Below are 17345 nucleotides of genomic sequence, written 5' to 3' on the forward strand. Positions count from 1 at the left end.
TCCTATTCCAGCAAAGAGGTTTTTGTTTAAATATTTTACTTTTAAAATCGCTGTACTCCTATCTCACAACCCGCATTTAATGCAATAATGTCAAGTATATTTACTTGGGAAGATACGAGCGAGATAAGTGAAATTTATGGCAGAATCCGTAAATATCGTGTTCACAGCACCTGAGCCGAACAGCCTTGACGGCAGGTTGTATCGCAAATATTGCTCAATATTTCTATACTTTATGGCATTTTGGATTAAAAATAGGTCAATTTATTTTTAAATTAATTTTCTTGCCCATATCTTCTGCAATATTGCAACAGATTAACTCTGTTGTGTGTTTACATGAGCTCCTGCCGATGATCGTTTAGCTAATTCTGCAATTTGACTCTGTAATTTGTGGTAAACAGCAGGTTTTATAGTAAGATAGGCAAACGTTGTTTTTTTAATGAAAATGGTGAGAAGTCGCGTTTGAATTTAAATCCGTTTGACTAGTTGTACAACGACGTTCTGTATGCAACGCCTTTCCGAAACGCTGCTCCGTAAAAAAAAACAGTTTTGTATGTAAATGAAATGAAGTGAAATCAAATGAAACGAAACAAAACGAAACGAAATATATTGTTTTAAATGTAGAATCTTTAAATAACCGTTCTGTACCAGATAAAGTAGATGTTTATTTTGAAACATTTGACGCGTAATTAAATGTTAGCACCGCACGAAGCATGTCATCTGAGTTTGCCAAAACGAAAATCGACCTTATCTGTTACCACCTATGTATTCTGCAAAATCAAAAATTCTAACAGCGCGTACGATTCTGAAGAATTCTGATTTGCTTTTAGCTTTGTCAATGTTTCACTCAATTTGTATTAAACCACATACACAGTCCCTTGGGTTCTGCAGTGGTTCTATATAAATACGTATATGCTACGTCACCTTCTATATAATTTTCTCCTACAAACTTTGCAAGCGATGAAACTGATTACTTTTTCAGATAAGACAATCTTATTATGTAGTTGTCTCTCTCTAACACACGTTTGAGAGGGCCCATCTTTCTCTCTCATAGCGTGACAAGACACCATTGATGTTAGAAGCACATGGCCTAGTGATTGAATGAACAACAGACGTGGTTTGCCACGATTTTTCCAAGTATGACGTCAAATTCATAAAATCTAATTAAGTGGCTTGGAGCCCAATCCAGGATTCGAACCCGTGATACTAAGATGATTAATTAATGACCTTTTTTCACGTACCTTTGACTCATCATCATCTCCCTAGCGTTATTCTATTTCTCTTTTGTTTTGTATTGTTTTTTCTTCCTGTTTGTGCAATAAAGTATTTGTTATGTTATGTTATCCCGTTTTCACGGAGTCCGCTAACCTAACATGAAGATTTGACAGGTCCGGTATTTTACATAAGTATCCTATCCGACCTTCCAACCCGCGAAGGGAAAACCAGCCCAATACTGGTTAAGTAACGGCCTCCGTGGTTCAGTGGTTGAGCGTTAGGCTCACAATCCGGAGGTCCCGGGTTCGAATCCCGGTGGGGACATAACACAAAAAATCACTTTATGATTCTTAGTTTGGTTAGGATATTACAGGCTGATCACCTGATTGTCCAAAAGGTAAGATGATCCGTGCTTCGGAAGGCACGTTAAGCCGTTGGTCCCGGTTACTACTTACTGATGTAAGTAAGTAGTCGTTACATGAGCCATGTCAGGGGCCTTTGGCGGTTCAATAATAACTCTGACACCAGGGTTGATGAGGTGGGTAATTCACTTCACAACCCGCACGATAAGAAGAGGACTGGTTGCTCACGATCTGGTGGTCCGGGTTCGATTCCCGATGGGGACATTGTCGAAATCACTTTGTGAGACTATCCTTTGTTTGGTAAGGACTTTTCAGGCTTGAATCACCTGATTGTCCGAAAAAGTAAGATGATTCCGTGCTTCGGAGGGCACGTTAAGCCGTTGGTCCCGGCTATTAGCCGTAAAAATACCTCCACCAACCCGCAGTGGAGCAGCGTGGTGGAGTATGCTCCATACCCCGTCCGGTTGATTGAGGGGAGGCCTGTGCCCAGCAGTGGGACGTATATAGGCAGTTAATGTATGTTATGTATTAAGTAAAGCAAAGTGTTGTTAATTACGGTTAGTATAATTTTAATTACATTTATTACCCACGACGGAACGGAGCAGGTATATGCGTTTAGGGTGAGAGATGTTTGTGTGTGCGTTTGTGCAAAGTAATGTTATCACCTATCTTTTAAACTAATGATCCGATTTTGAGGCGGTTTTCAATAACGGGATTGTGTTTGATGAGTTCATGTTCTTAGACAGGTGTCATGGCTGTAACTCACTAGGGGGTGCCACAATATTAGTGCAAAACAATGTTGCAATATAATCAAAACGAAATGTCCGATTACAATAAATTCTGTTTTCGGCAATGTGTACGTGGTAGCTTATTGCATGTTCCCAAATAATATAAAAATTACGTCTTTCTAGAGGGTGCTACAATATTAGTGAAAAATAGTATTGCAATAATATTAAAACGAATTGTCCAATTTCAATGCGGTTTTCAGCAATGGGTTCGTAGTTGAATGGTGCATGGTCTAAGATAAGTCTTATGATATTAACTCACTAGGAGGCGCTGCTATATTAGTGTGAAACGTTTATATTGCAATATTATTAAAATTAAAACGTATTGTCTGATTTCAATGCGGATTTCAGGAATGAGTTCGTGGGTGATTGAGCCCCCGACGGATATTCCTCGGTTATGTATTATGGTAAAATTATTATCGCTACATTTAAGTATATCTTCGAGAAACAGACACATTAGGAAAAAACTGTAAACATCCATATTCATTGTTTAGGTACTTAAGTATATCTATTACCGATGTCTCGAGATATCAACTCTTTTTTAGAAAGTATTTTTAAGTCTAATATAATATTTCGTTACATAATAATTGGGTTAAGTCGGGGGTTTTGAGTTATTTTATTCTTTTTCGATGATATTTTTACCGTCGTGGGTTTTTCCAAAATTTTTAATTTTGCTTAATTTTTTGGATACAAATTAATTCATGAAATCCCCTTACATATTTTATGGCCCCTCAGAGGTCACAAGGGCCCTTCGGATCGATTCGAGGGTCATTATCACAGCTTTACATCCGTAGGCTGAGTTTGGGCATGGAAGTGAGAGGAAAACACTCCATAAAAAATTTCGTTCTTACCGTGTTCCACCTTAACCGGGTGCGAATGATAAGATCTATATAGGCTGACTATTTCATTCTTTCTTTCATGTTTAAATTTTCTAATTTATTTGCTGCATTAAGCCAAGCGCACTACGAGTTTTTCGCCGCGCAGCAGAAAAACGCAGCGGCATAATGTCGCACTGTAATACTGTACCAAACAATTTTTAATTGTATTTCGCGCACTTGACGGCTGAGCCACCGCAGCGGCGCAGTATTACAGTGCGACATTATGCCGCTGCTCTTTTCTGCCGCGCGGTTCAGGACCACGATACCGACCCCGCCGGTGTGGTCGACGATTTCCCACATTCAGCGCTTATCGCTATCGACCCACTTTTTTTTTTTTTTTTTTTTTTTTTTTTTTTTTTTTTTTTTTTTTTTTTTTTTTTCTTGTACCCCTACCACACAAGATAGGCAGGGACTTTAGTAGGCTACATACATATCTTAGCGTATTTAATTGCTATCCTGCCCGCAATAGGGCCCTACGCTCAGCACGCATCCATTCCGTCCTCTATTACCATACCAGTTCTCGCTTTTATGCCTCTCGCACTTTCATTCATCATCATTCATTCTTTGCATTCCTACATCCTACTCTTTTTCTTAATATTTAGGGTCGGGACAGCAGGGGGTATGTATTCTTTATTTAAAGTTTTTGTTTTTATTCAATATTACAATCTAGCAACAACAATTAGGTACAAATTTAGTTCTTAGTCTATATCTTATGCTAACAATCGCTTACAGTATATTCTTAAATTTAATTGCTTATATCTCTATTTCTTACAATGACTATTATGAGTATATAACAATATACTATATAATCATACTGTTTCTTAATCTAGGAGTTTCTTTGATTTGCTAATTTTACAATTTTAACAATAAAGTTAACAAAGGTTTCGCTATTCTTTTTATCTATTATAATTTGATTTAAGTTGTCTTTTTCGACTCTATATCCGATTTTCTGCTCTAGTTCATATCTGTCCTTGCTGTGAATGGGACAGTCCGCAAGAAGGTGGGGCACAGTCTCAGCTATACTAGGGTCGCAGGCGCACGCTGGGTTCTCTTTGCATTTGAAGCGAGTCAAATACTCAGAGAAACCACCGTGCCCCGTTAGAGCCTGGGTCAACTCCTTGGTGATGCTCAGCTTGCGTATCGTCCTGTACGCCTCAACCGCACTCGGGAAGAACAGCTTGGTGGTGGACGCTGTGTGCCCCGTGCTGTATCTCCGGTTCCATTCGTCAAGCGTATCCAATCGGATAAAGCGCTTGACGAATGATACCGGGTACATATCGTAGTCCGGCTTGCGTTTCGACTTTAGGGCAGCCTCCTTTGCGAGCGAGTCGGCTCTCTCGTTACCCTCCAACCCCGCGTGAGCTTTAATCCAGAACAGGGAGACGCTCTTGTTCTGAATGTTACTGTTGTAAAGGGCGTCTCTGGATTCTACGGCAAGAGGGTGGAGGGCTTCGGGGTTCACGACTGTGAGGAGGGCTGCCATAGAGTCGCTGTATATGGCAAAGCTGGTCTCTCTACGTTTCAGGGCCTCCCGAGTGGCTTCGCAGAGAGCGAGAAGCTCGGCCTGGTAGACGGTGCAGTAGGATGGCAGAGCAAGCTTTCGGGTTTTCGTCTCCGCCGCACCAGTCCAGATGGATAGTGCGGCTCCGACTTTTCCCTCAATCTTGCTGCCATCCGTGAAGATGCGGACTTCGAAGTCGCAATTTTCGCGATAATGTTCCTCGTCTACCAGGTGGCGCAGCTCTATCGCTCTCCGTTCTGCCGGGTGCGGCATCTGGAGTGCCGATGCAACGCGCTCGATCTCCCCACCCGCCAGCGCTGGGTGGCATACTCCCTTTCGGGCCTCATACAACGATGCAGCCTCCTGTATACGCAGGTCCAAGGGGAGTATCCCAGCCAACACCAGTGCCGAGTTTAGGGATACCGTGCGGTATGCACGGCACATCTTCTGGGCGAAGCCTCGCTGAACACTGTTCAGCTTAGACCTCACTCCCAGTTTGTTGGACGCCGGCACCCATGCGCTTGCCGCGTACATGACGATAGGCTCTACCACCCCGGTGTAAATGCTGCGTATCACTTCCGGATGCAGACCCCAGCTCACCCTTGCGGCCCTAGCTAACTGTTTATACACGTTTACGGCTTTGGAGCATACGTTGGCGACATGAGTGTTAAATGTGAGTTTGTTGTCAATGGTGAGACCTAGCAGTTTGATCTGTTTAGACATGGCAATGTCGATCCCGCCCATGCTCAGGCGTGGGGTGTCATGCTTCAGCTTTCGAGTGATCAGCATTGCGCTGGTTTTGTGTGGTGCAAATTTTAGCTTGTTCATGACTCCCCACGCCCGGACATGCTCGAGAGCGGCATTGGCTTGTCTTTCAATGTCCTGCGCTGTGCAACCGTCGAACAGCAGGACAACGTCGTCAGCGAAAGCCTGGCATTTGTGTCCTCGTTTTTCCAGCCCTTTCAGCAGAGGGTCTAGCAGCAGGTTCCATAATATGGGACCACCGATTGACCCCTGTACGCATCCTTTTTCGGTTTTGGTACTGTACTCCGCGCCCCCGTACCTCACATTCACCATTCTTTCACTCAGGTAGCTTTCAACGACCTTCCTCAAGTTTACCGGACACTTTTCCTCAGCCAGTCGTACTTTGATTTTCGGCCACCATGCGCTATCGAAGGCTCCCTCTATATCCAAAGACACGAGGGTTATAATTTTCTTCTCCTCGAGCTTGTTTCTTATGTGCTTGATAAGCGTATAGAGGGAGTCCTCCGTGCTCCTCTGGGGCATAAAGCCGTACTGGCAAGTACTCATCCTCGGCAATAAGTGAAACTTGAGGCGGGCCACGATCATCTTCTCATAGACTTTCCCCATTACAGGCAAAAGCCCAATCGGCCTATAAGATTTGGGGGAGTCATAACATTCTTTCCCGGGTTTGCGTAGCACAATAACCGTCGCCTCCTTCCATGAGCGGGGGAAGTAATGATGCGTCAGGCATTTGTTCAGCAAACGCAGAACAATATCCGGGTCGTTGTCAATTAGGTGGTCCCATATGTCTGCCGTCAGCCCGTCGGAGCCAGGCGCTTTTTTAGGGTTAAATGACTTTATTGTATATAGGTGCTATAAAGAGGCGGAAGCCGATAAGACGGCAACATGGGGAACATTGGGTCCAGCTGAAATAGTAGAAACAGGGAAGAAGAGGTTAGGGGATGAGAGCGACAAAACCGAAACGGCAGGATTAAAGAAAAATGACAGGGAGGCAGAGGATAGGATACTCGAAAAAATTGAACAACAGACGAGGCTACTCCTGGAAAACGGGAGAAAAATTGAAGAGCTCAAAGAGACCATAGAGAGAGCCAAGACAACGGAGGACCTAGAGCGAGTATCCTACGCGAGTGTAGTAGCGAGACCACCTGGAAGCGTGACCAGGGAGCGAACCGCTCTACACTCTGTCATAATCACATCGGCAAATACGGAAGAAACAGGAGAAGAGGTATTAGACAAAGTTAGGAAGGCGGTAAATGCGAAAGAAGGAGGGGTAGAGGTTGAGAAAATACGGAAAGCCAAGGATAGAAAAGTAATACTGGGATGCAGAACAAAAGAGGAACGTCAGAGGGTGAAAAGCCGGATAGAGAGCGCAGGTCAACTTCTCAATGTCGAGGAGGTGAAAAATAAAGACCCGATGCTGATATTCAGAGGCGTCCTCCGCATTCACTCCGATGAGGAAGTGCTGAGGGCGCTGAGAAATCAAAACCGGGATATTTTTCACGGCCTCGACGGAGAGGAAGACCGGATCTCGGTAAAATTCCGAAGAAACGCAAGAAACCCTAGTACAAACAACATAGTAGTCGTCACCTCCCCCAAAATCTGGAACCGGGCAATAAACAAAGGAAGAGTACGTATAGACCTGCAGACCATCTATGTGGAGGACCAATCCCCGCTAGTGCAGTGCACTCGCTGCCTGGGGTATGGGCACGGCAGGCGTTTCTGCAAGGAATCGGAGGATTTGTGCAGCCACTGTGCCGGGCCACACCTCAGAGCAGACTGTCCCCAGCGGGTGGTGGGCGACGCTCCTGAATGCCGAAACTGTGCCAAAGCAGAATTAGAAGATAGAGCCCACAATGCCTTCAGCAATATATGCCCTATCCGGGCTAAATGGGATCGACTGGCACGAGCTTCCGTGGCATATTGCTAAGGTGGTCCCAAAGAAGAACGCGCCGTACAAGATACTCCAGGCGAATCTCCAGAGGAAGAAGTTGGCGACCCAGGAGCTTATGATTGAGGCCGGAAAGCGCAAGGCAGCCGCAGCGCTAATCCAGGAACCCTATGTGGGCGGAGCAACGAAGATGAACGGGTTTAGAGGCGTTAGAGTCTTCCAGAGTACTAGGCCAGGAAGCGGGACTGTAAAGGCGGCGATAGCCATCTTTGACCCGGACCTAAACGTGGTACAGTACCCAGAACTCACCACAGAAAACATCGTCGTGGTGGGGATCCAAACCAGTGCCTGGAAACTCACGCTAGTCTCGTTCTACTTCGAGCCAGACCAGCCACTAGGGCCCTACCTGGATGTCCTCAAAAAGGTTGAAAACAAGACGGGACCTAGCAGGCTCATCCTGGGAGGAGACGCCAACGCCTGGAGTATCTGGTGGGGCAGCAGGGAGACCAATGACAGAGGGGAGGAGGTGCTGGGAACTCTCGACCAGCTTGGACTGCAACTGCTCAACACAGGGGAAACTCCAACCTTCGATGTGATCAGAGGGGGAAGGCGCTATACCAGCTGCGTCGACATCACGGCCTGCACAGCGGACATGTTGGCAGTCACGGAAGGTTGGAGAGTAGTCGACGATCTGACAGGGTCGGACCACAACGGCTTGGAGTTTCACATAAATCTGGAAAAATCAAAGGGTGTGCGTGTGAACAGAACAACAAGAATCTTCAACACTGGAAAAGCGGATTGGGCCCAGTTTCATGTGAAGCTGAGCCAAATCATGCATGAGCAAAACATCACAACAGACGAAATAGACAGTATAAACAACACAAACGGCTATCGACCCACTAGGGTCGATTAATTCTTTCAAATATTTTTCCTCTCAGACGACGCCCTGAGCCAAGGTTCGCGCCCAACTGGGTACCCTCAGGCCTGTTGTCTTAAACGTTGTACCGGGTGATAGCCTTCAGCGCTCCCCATTTGTCCGGCCAAGTAGTTAATGCCATCTGCGGCAAATCTACAATAAGTCACGAAAAAAAAACAATCTGCCGCGCGGCGAAAAACTCGTAGTGCGCGCCTGGCCTTCATTTATTTGCACAAATATGATTCGATACTTTCTTGGGCCGAAAAGAGTCGTATTCAACGTTTGATTTATTATTTTGATTATTTTCCATTCCATACTTTTGCGACGGTAAATTCCACTTGATATTAACTCAGAATCATGGTCTGAATCATCCCCCTCAGTACTCGTTACGATGTCACTAACACTCTGTATACGTGTTTCTTACTAATATTATTATTTATGTACAATAAACGGTAGCTAAGAAATATCTTAACATTGTTTTACGGAGACTGCCGCATTAACGACTTATTACCAGTGATGGAGTATATTCCCGCTTTGGGAACATTCCCGGCAGTAAATTTAACCTAACCTAAGCTTTAGGCAGATACACGACCTTTTTTTTTTTTTTGACGTGACTTATTGTAGATTTTTGGCCGTACAAATGGGGAGCGCTGAAGGCTCTCACCCGGTACAACGTTTAAGACACAACAGGCCTGAGGGTGCCCAGTTGGGCGCGAACCTCGGCTCAGGGCGTTGTCTGAGAGGAAAAATATTTGAGAGAATTAATCGACCCTAGTGGGTCGATAGCGATAAGCGCTGATTGAGGGAAATCGTCGACCACGCCGGCGGGGTCGGTATCGGGGTCCTGAAGTGTTTAGTAGATACACAACCGAAATGCGCATGTTACGCTGGTCAGCGGGAGTCACCTTACTCGACAAAATTCGAAATGAGTACATCCGAGGTAGTTACAAGATTGCCCCAATAGTCGATAAACTTCAAGAAAAACGAATGCGCTGGTACGGCCACGTCATGAGACGCCCAGAAGACCATATAGTCAGAACAGCCCTAAATATCCCGACGTCAAAAAGAGGGCGTGGAAGACCCCCCGCCACATGGTTAACGACGGTCCAAAAGGACCTGAAACAATACCTGGACGCCAAACTGGCCCAAAACCGACCAACCTATAGAAATAGGATAAGGAGAGCCGACCCTGTATAAGCGGTACAAGGCTTAGGAAGAAGAAGAAGCTTTAGGCAGATAACACCAGAGCACAATAACAATTTGAAAAAAAAGCAGCAACAGCAAATTTTCAACGGGGACATTCCTACTTTGGGAACATTCTCGGGAACACCACATCACAGCTTATTATGGAATAATTTTCTTTACTACGAATTCAGCAATAGTTAGTAAGTTCAATATTGAACTTGGAACTTAAGCAGTTTCACAAGTAAATTTTACAAGATATACACAATGTAAACACACCCTAGTAATCTCTGTTAGGGTAAGCAAAGTTTCAGTACTAAGAAAACAATCTCAAATACTAAAGTTATTTTAGACGTTTAGGTATAATTAGAAAGCGAGTTTTCAAACATCGGTGTATACCAAAAGCAAGTGAAAGCGCAGGTGCGGTACATGTTATAATTGGAAACTAACATAATCTATTATATATAAAATATTTATATATCGTCTGCATATACAGGGTGTTAGTGACATCGTAACGAAAACATTGAGGGATGATTCAGACCATGATTCCGAGTTAATATCAAATAGAATTTTCCGTCGCAAAAGTATGGAATTGAGAAAAAATAAAAAGACACTAAACTTGTCATGAATTTTCCGACAGGAAATTTCACATGATATCAACTCAGAATCATGGTCTGAATGACGAAATAGAAGAAAAGGGTTTGAAGGGCCAAGTGAGGGCAAAACGCGCGCCATACAAGTATGAGCAAATAAGGAATACTTCTCACTTCACTTTTTAAGTGGAGTGCAAAGTTGTACTTAAAAAGTTTTACCGTGTACTATTCGTCGATTATTATAGGTAACAGATTAACAATTATAAAAATAGTGCGCAACAAAGCTATGATCAACAAAAAACTTTATTTACACCATAAACAAAACAGTTACAGAACAAAAATATGAAACAAAACAAAAATAAAATTATAATAAAACTAAAACAAATAAATAAAACTCAAAATAAAATAAATTATGTACAATTAACACTTAAACTAAACTATATTAATTAAAAAGCCCGCCTCCAATCGTACCTGGTGCAAATGTACCCATAATGCTGGCTGCGTTTCCGCGTTGAACAGCCAGCGATATGCGTTGCACCAGATACAAAGCTGTGTGTTGAAGCCACCCGACTGTGACAAAACAAAAACAAAACGATTTTTGTTATCTATTCACGCTGTAACCTAGCCGTCAGTAGCGGGTCTCGGGCGAGACACAATCACAAGAATTACTTTGTGATTCTTAGTTGGTCGTAAGATGATCCGTGGATCGGAATGCATGATAAGCAGTCGGTCCCTGCTACTATTTACTTACGTAAATATGTAACAGCATCCGTGGTCTAGTAGTTAGAGTGTTGGGCTCACGATCTGGAGGTCCGGGATCGATTCCCAATGGGGACATTGGCGAAATCACTTTGTGAGACTGGCCTTTGTTTGCTAAGGGCAGTGCAGGCTTGAATCACCTGATTTTCCGAAAAAGTAAGATGATTCCGTGCTTCGGAAGGCACGCTAAGCGGTTGGTCCCGGGCTACTAGCCCAAGACCTCCACCAACCCGCAGTGGAGCAGCATGGTAAAGTATGCTCCATACCCCCTCCGGTTGAATGAGGGGAGGCCTGTGCCCAGCAGTGGAACGTGTATGGGCTGTTTATGTTTTTATGCAACCCTGACAACGGGATTAATGAGGTTGGTCGTTCACGTCACAATCCAGACGAGAGAAGAAGAGACAACAATAAAATAGAAGAATAAGATTGGGGGGAGAGGAAGGGGGCAGGGGACAGGGGGGGGAATTAATAATACTTACCGCGGTAACCGAATTGTATATAAACGAATAATGAATAACAGACGGTAAGGTATATTAAAAATAACCTATTTTTCTTCAGACAAAAAAGCTTTTACCTATCCTCAAGGTAGAGATCATCTTCGACTTCATTTTCACTTGGCCTCCTTTTATAATTGAAAAAAAAATGTAAAGAAACTAGTAAAGCAAGGTTTAATCTCTGTTTGCTACGATATGAAAGACAAAGGTTAATGTTGCTGCTTACATTTTAATATTAGTTTTTTTTTTGTATCTCAGTATCTAGTTGTTAAGCCTGTCGATGTTGCCTAGTAGATACAGGGTTTATCCCGGTATTAACCTGTGGACCCGGATCCAGACGAAAAAAAGTAAATTAAATAGTGATTCAGCTAGTTTGATTAGGTTAGGTTAGAATTCCGATGAGGAAATGATCACAAAATGCACTTAGGTTAGCACATTGCAGGCTGATCACCCGTTCGTCCGAAAGACGATCCATGTTTCGGAAGGCACGTTAAACCATTGGTCCCGGTTGCAACTTACTTTAAGTACAGTCGTTACATGAGCCATGTGAGGGGATTTTAGCGGCTCAATAATAACCCTGGTGGATGAGGTTGGTAACCTCACAACCCACACGAAAGAAGAAGACCGTTTGTAATTGCTGCAGACAACAATACGCATCACCAAAAATGTGACGATTAAAATGTGTACTTTCGAGATGTGGGAAAGTCCGCAATGTTCATCATTTGTTTGGCCAAATGAATGCCATCCGATGCCAAAGATCCAAATCGATCACGCAATAAACTTTTTTGTTATTCGTTGTTTCATTATGGTGCAAGTAAGTTCAATATCTTACATTCTTCACCCTACAGTGAATACTTTTTAAAAATCATATTAGAATAGAATAAGATTCTCTGTCTCATTATTTAAGAGCTGCGCTCTTGTAGGTGGAGTAATCGCCATTCCCCTCTTCCCTCCGTCAAATTCTTCCCCTCCTGATGCGACACGACCTGCACCTTCTTTTTATTTTTTTCACAAATGTTCTCCTAGGCCTACCTTTTCCTGTCTTTCATTCTAATTTTTCCTTTTCTATGATATTCTTTATAAACGAATCGTGTCGTGTCAGGCAGCCAATTATTCCTCTCCGGTTCTCTTAAGTCTCACTTATGGTTCTTTTTTCAATAGAATAAGGTTATGTAATAAAAATCATATTTTTTTTATGATAGCAAAATCACGCAATAGATAAGCTAGTTTTGATCCAGGTACAAAAATGTGGCCTAAATTAAAAAAAATCAATGTAATTGAAATGAATCGAGAGTTTATTGAAGAAAATAGCGTCAGCTGTGTGGTTTTCGCTATGGCGACGGTATAGATAAGAAGATATAAAGAAACGCGAATTTCGTGGCCTCACAATAAGTAACCTTGCGAATTCCGATAGATCGCAACTTTATATCCGTTGCCAAAAACGGAATTCTATGGTAATGAGACTGTCTTTGCGTAAATACAAAATTATGTGTACGGGTAAAGCGTAATCTACGAAATCCAGACGCAAGAATACCAACTCATGGAGGCCTCATCAATTTGTGAAAATAAACTGGTATTTTGCACGTATCTACTCACTAGGTTTGCTTTTTTGACGTGACTTATTGTAGATTTGCCGCAGATGGCATTAACTACTTGGTCGGACAAATGGGAAGCGCTGAAGGCTCTCACCCGGTACAACGTTTAAGACAACAGGCCTGAGGGTGCCCAGTTGGGCGCGAACCTCAGCCCTGGGCGTCATCTGAGAGGAATATTTGAAAGAATTAATCGATCCTAGTGGGTCGATAGCGATAAGCGCTGATTGAGGGAAATCGTCGACCACTCCGGCGGGGTCGGTATCGGGGTCCTGAAGTGTTTGGTGTCGCGAACTGATTGGCGGTCTCTATGGCTGGAGTAATCAGGTCGTCGCGATCGTATATTACGTCCTTCGGACGCCGATACTTTTCAGTACCGTCCCTAAGCGGGATGAATTCGGAAGCCGCAATTATCAGCGGATTTGGGTGGTGTGGAACAGAATCGAAAAATACGTTTTGAAGCTAATTTGAGCCATTGGGCAATGGTTGGCAGACCTAGGCCAATGTGCAGATTTTCATTGCGAAGGAACCACGGAGCTCCCGTGGCTTTCCGCATGAAACGATTTTGTATTACCTGTATACGGTGGATTTGAAGGGACTCGTGTGAGCGAAAACTACTCCTGCATAGGTATAGGAGTGAAAGCGTTGAGGACAGTGAAGTGCCGGTCCCGGAAATGTTTCTAAAGTGGGAACGTTCTCGTTTTAAAAACTCTTTGCTTTTTTTCAAATTGTTCTTTCTTGTCTTATCTGCCTAAAGTTTAGGTTATACAGCTCTTTTTACATAAGATTTGTACTTTTTTTTCCGGAAACATTCCTGATTCCTAGAAAAGGCATATCACTAGTTGAGCAGTACGAGTGGGAATTATATTAAATGAATAGTGTGAAAACGGAAAGTTGTGATGTAAAAGAAAATGTGGTGACGAGAATTGAGAAAGGGGTGCTTAGATGTTTTGGACGTGTATTGTCAAACAAATAATTTATTATGCGGGTATAAGTGGTAGATTCGGAAGAGGTAGGTCTAGGCGAACATACCGCTATTAATATATTGTCGGTTCACAGAGTTTGAGTATTGAAAAAAATAACTTAGTTTTTGTAATTTAACTTTCGCTCCTAAAACAGCATACAAGCTTAAAAAATATACCTATTATTGAAGTAGAAAAAGCAGACTTGCGTGTATCAGATATGTGCGGCAAGAGAAGTGTATCAGGAACGAAGTAAATGGAATAGTCCTTGCTTAACCCGGTAGGAACTAGGCGTGAGTTTATGTATGTATGTGTGTAAAAACCAAACCTGATAATGACCCGTCATGATGGGCTAAACTCAAGATAAATAAGTGTGTTTTGAGGATGGTCTAATTTATTTCTTGATCTTTCAACACGGAGCATAAATGAGACGATAATCTGACCTACATCTCCGAAGCCTCCATTATACGATAAGCCAAAGGGGCATCCAATTACTGCGAATGTTTTCTTCTTTACGCGATGGTATTTCGGATTTCTATTAACGTAATTGGGCCATTATTTAGGCTGATACAGTTCACGAAGGGATAGTATAGGGCGATTTTTGGGTCCTGAGGGGTCTACGCAGGATCGCTTAGGGACGGCACTGAAAAATATTGACGCTCGACACAATATACGGTCCTAATGACTGATTACTCTAGCCGTAGGGATGGCCAATCAGCTTGCAATAGATATTACTTTAGGACGCTGATTATCGTACGGGCGTGATCGATATTTTTCCGCTTTCGGCATATAAAAAAAAATACAAGTGGTAGCCCTGTGCGTACTGTTACAGATTCGAATCCCGCTTCAAACTTCTAAACCACTGAATGCGACTTTGTGAGTGAATTCTCGTTTTTTTTCGTATTTTTTAAATTATTTTCTTTTTTTTTTTGACGTGACTTGTTGTAGATTTGCCGCAGATGGCATTAACTACTTGGCCGGACAAATGGGGAGCGCTGAAGGCTCTCACCCGGTACAACGTTTAAGACAACAGGCCTGAGGGTGCCCAGTTGGCCGCGAACCTCGGCTCAGGGCGTCGTCTGAGAGGAAGAATATTGAAAGGATTAATCGACCCTAGTGGGTCGACAGCGATAAGCGCTGAATGAGGGAAATCGTCGACCACGCCGGCGGGGTCGGTATCGGGGTTCTGAAGTGTTTGGTGTCGCGAGCTGATTGGCTGCCTCTATGGCTAGAGTAATCGGGTCGTCGGGATCGTATATTACGCCCTTTAAATTATTTTCACTTCTGTACTTTTGCGGTGGAAAATTCCACTTTTGATATTAACTCGTTGAACAATGGGGTTTCAATTTCAATCCATCTTACAGTATTCTCGGATTTTTATTTGTCTATTAATTACTCATTAAAGTCGAGCACGCTTCTATCTAAGTATTATAATCACCTATAAATTCTGGCTCTATTGTCATAGGAAGTCATAAACGTCAGTAATAAAGTTACGTTTGGAAGCGGTGACATCAAAAACTTTATTATCTCCTGTTGTTATAATGGAATTACGTTCGTAGAAAGGTCGGAGTGTGCAGTGTTTTCCTGCTAATAGGCACTTGATGTATACACACTTCATGCATATTTAGATTGTATTCTTGAGATTTCAAAAAAAACCTACATACATTATTATAGCCGTGATTATAGCACTGATAGCCTAGTTGGTAGAACGCTTGCCTCTCACTTTGAGGTCGTAGGTTCGAATCCAACACAGGCCCAAACCAATGATAGACGAATTTGTTTTCGAATTTATGTTTGAATCATAAATGATTATCACGTGTTCAGTGGTGAAGGAAAACATCGTGAGGAAACTACGGGAAAGTCCACTTGATATTAACTCAGAGTCATGGTCTGAATCATCCCTCAAAGGTTTCGTTACGATGTCCCTTACACCCTGTATAATTTAGGGATTTTCAAGGCAAGAGTGATAGTGTATTATTTGAATTTGCATGCGCCATCTTAGTCCACATAGGCAGTTAAGACCAGAATGGATTGTGGTTAAACAAAAAATCAATCAATTAGGAATATCACTTCCAACGCACCATGGTTCATCAAAACAATAGAAGTGCACGAAATTCCAAATGTGCCTATGGTCAAAGAAGAAATATGCAATCGTGGAACCCAGTACAAAAAAAGATTACAAATTCACGCAAATCACCTTGCACGGCAACTACCTATTCCAGAAAACATACGTCGTCTAAACAAGAAACGAGACATTTTCGATAAGGACAGTCAGGCCGAATGACTACTTCAAAGAAAGGACTGACTTCGCTGGGAGTAGCGTCCTCCATGCCATATAAACCCAACTCATCTGATTGCAAGATAAAACAAAAAAAAAGGAACATCACTATAGTGAGTACATCCCACATTATTGCACACCTACTGTGCTATTCTGAGACCGAATAGAAAGCAAGAATACGTTCAGCTGCTTCTCTTTCCTGGCATGCCATAAAATCTAAAGACTGATCCTTTATCACCATTAAGTTCATTATTATTATCCATCTTAGGACTGCGGCTGCAAGTTGTCTTTCATCACGTGTGGCTCTGCTTACCCCATTACGGATTACACGCGTGAGTTTATGTATGTATACACTAGATACCTACTTCAAATAAAGCAAATAAATACTAACCTCCGAACCTGTAACCCCGTAAGAACCCGTTATTATGTGTTTTAATTAAAATAAATACTTTTTTGTCGAACTTGCATTTTAATAAGCGCCTGTGTAATACTTCACAGCAAATTCGCGTTTCAGTCGCAGATCGCAAGCGATTTCACGCAGCGTCAGGCGCTTACCAACATAATAAACCCACACAAAACGGTCAACAACTGCTAAAATAAGACTTCGTAATACTTCATAATCAATCACTAGAGCCTTCCGTAGTTTTTGCAGCCGCCTTGCAAAGCTATTTCGCTACCATTGGGCGTGCATACAGCGCCAACACAATACGGGTCGTTAGAAAGCAGTAATGGTCGGAAATTACCTGTGCTGTGATTTATTACTCTGCTTTGTGCAGCTTACATTGTGGACGATGTGACCTGGATAGATAGTGAATCTTTTTCTGCGATACATTCGCTATTTTACCTATGGCGTAGATTAAAGAATTATACTGCGCCATAGTCTGCATTATGATCATTCGTAGGCGGTTATTCACTCACTGTAATTAATATTTAAAAAAATATTACTTACCACAAAAATATATTTTATTTACAACATTTTTTGAAATCATCACACGGTCGCGCTAAAATGGAACAAATTGTGTATCTTATTCCACAAACAAAATGCAACCTCGTATGTTCAAGGAATAGTTGCTATCATCGTAACTATTACAGTAAGTACAGGCAATTTGTCACTGAGAAAGTTCATTTCATACAGTAAGTATATGAATAAAACCGGCCAACAGCGACTTGGAGGCGGA

At 42.6% G+C, this 17345-nt stretch overlaps 1 protein-coding gene across 1 annotated transcript; it reads left to right on the forward strand.

Annotated features, from left to right (window-relative positions):
* Positions 1-9180: 9180 nt before the first annotated feature.
* Positions 9181-9504, forward strand: LOC126379585 (uncharacterized). Its single transcript, XM_050028395.1, has one exon. It carries the CDS (start codon positions 9181-9183, stop codon positions 9502-9504), a length of 324 nt encoding a protein of 107 aa, XP_049884352.1.
* The last annotated feature ends 7841 nt before the right edge of the window (positions 9505-17345 follow it).

This window comes from Pectinophora gossypiella, chromosome 3, assembly GCF_024362695.1.
Source record: "Pectinophora gossypiella chromosome 3, ilPecGoss1.1, whole genome shotgun sequence".
NCBI classification, from domain to species: Eukaryota; Metazoa; Arthropoda; class Insecta; order Lepidoptera; family Gelechiidae; genus Pectinophora; species Pectinophora gossypiella.

What these genes read in the sequence shown, in the direction of transcription:
- LOC126379585 (XM_050028395.1), top strand. Translation starts at nt 9,181, where the DNA reads ATGCGCATGTTACGCTGGTCAGCGGGAGTCACCTTACTCGACAAAATT.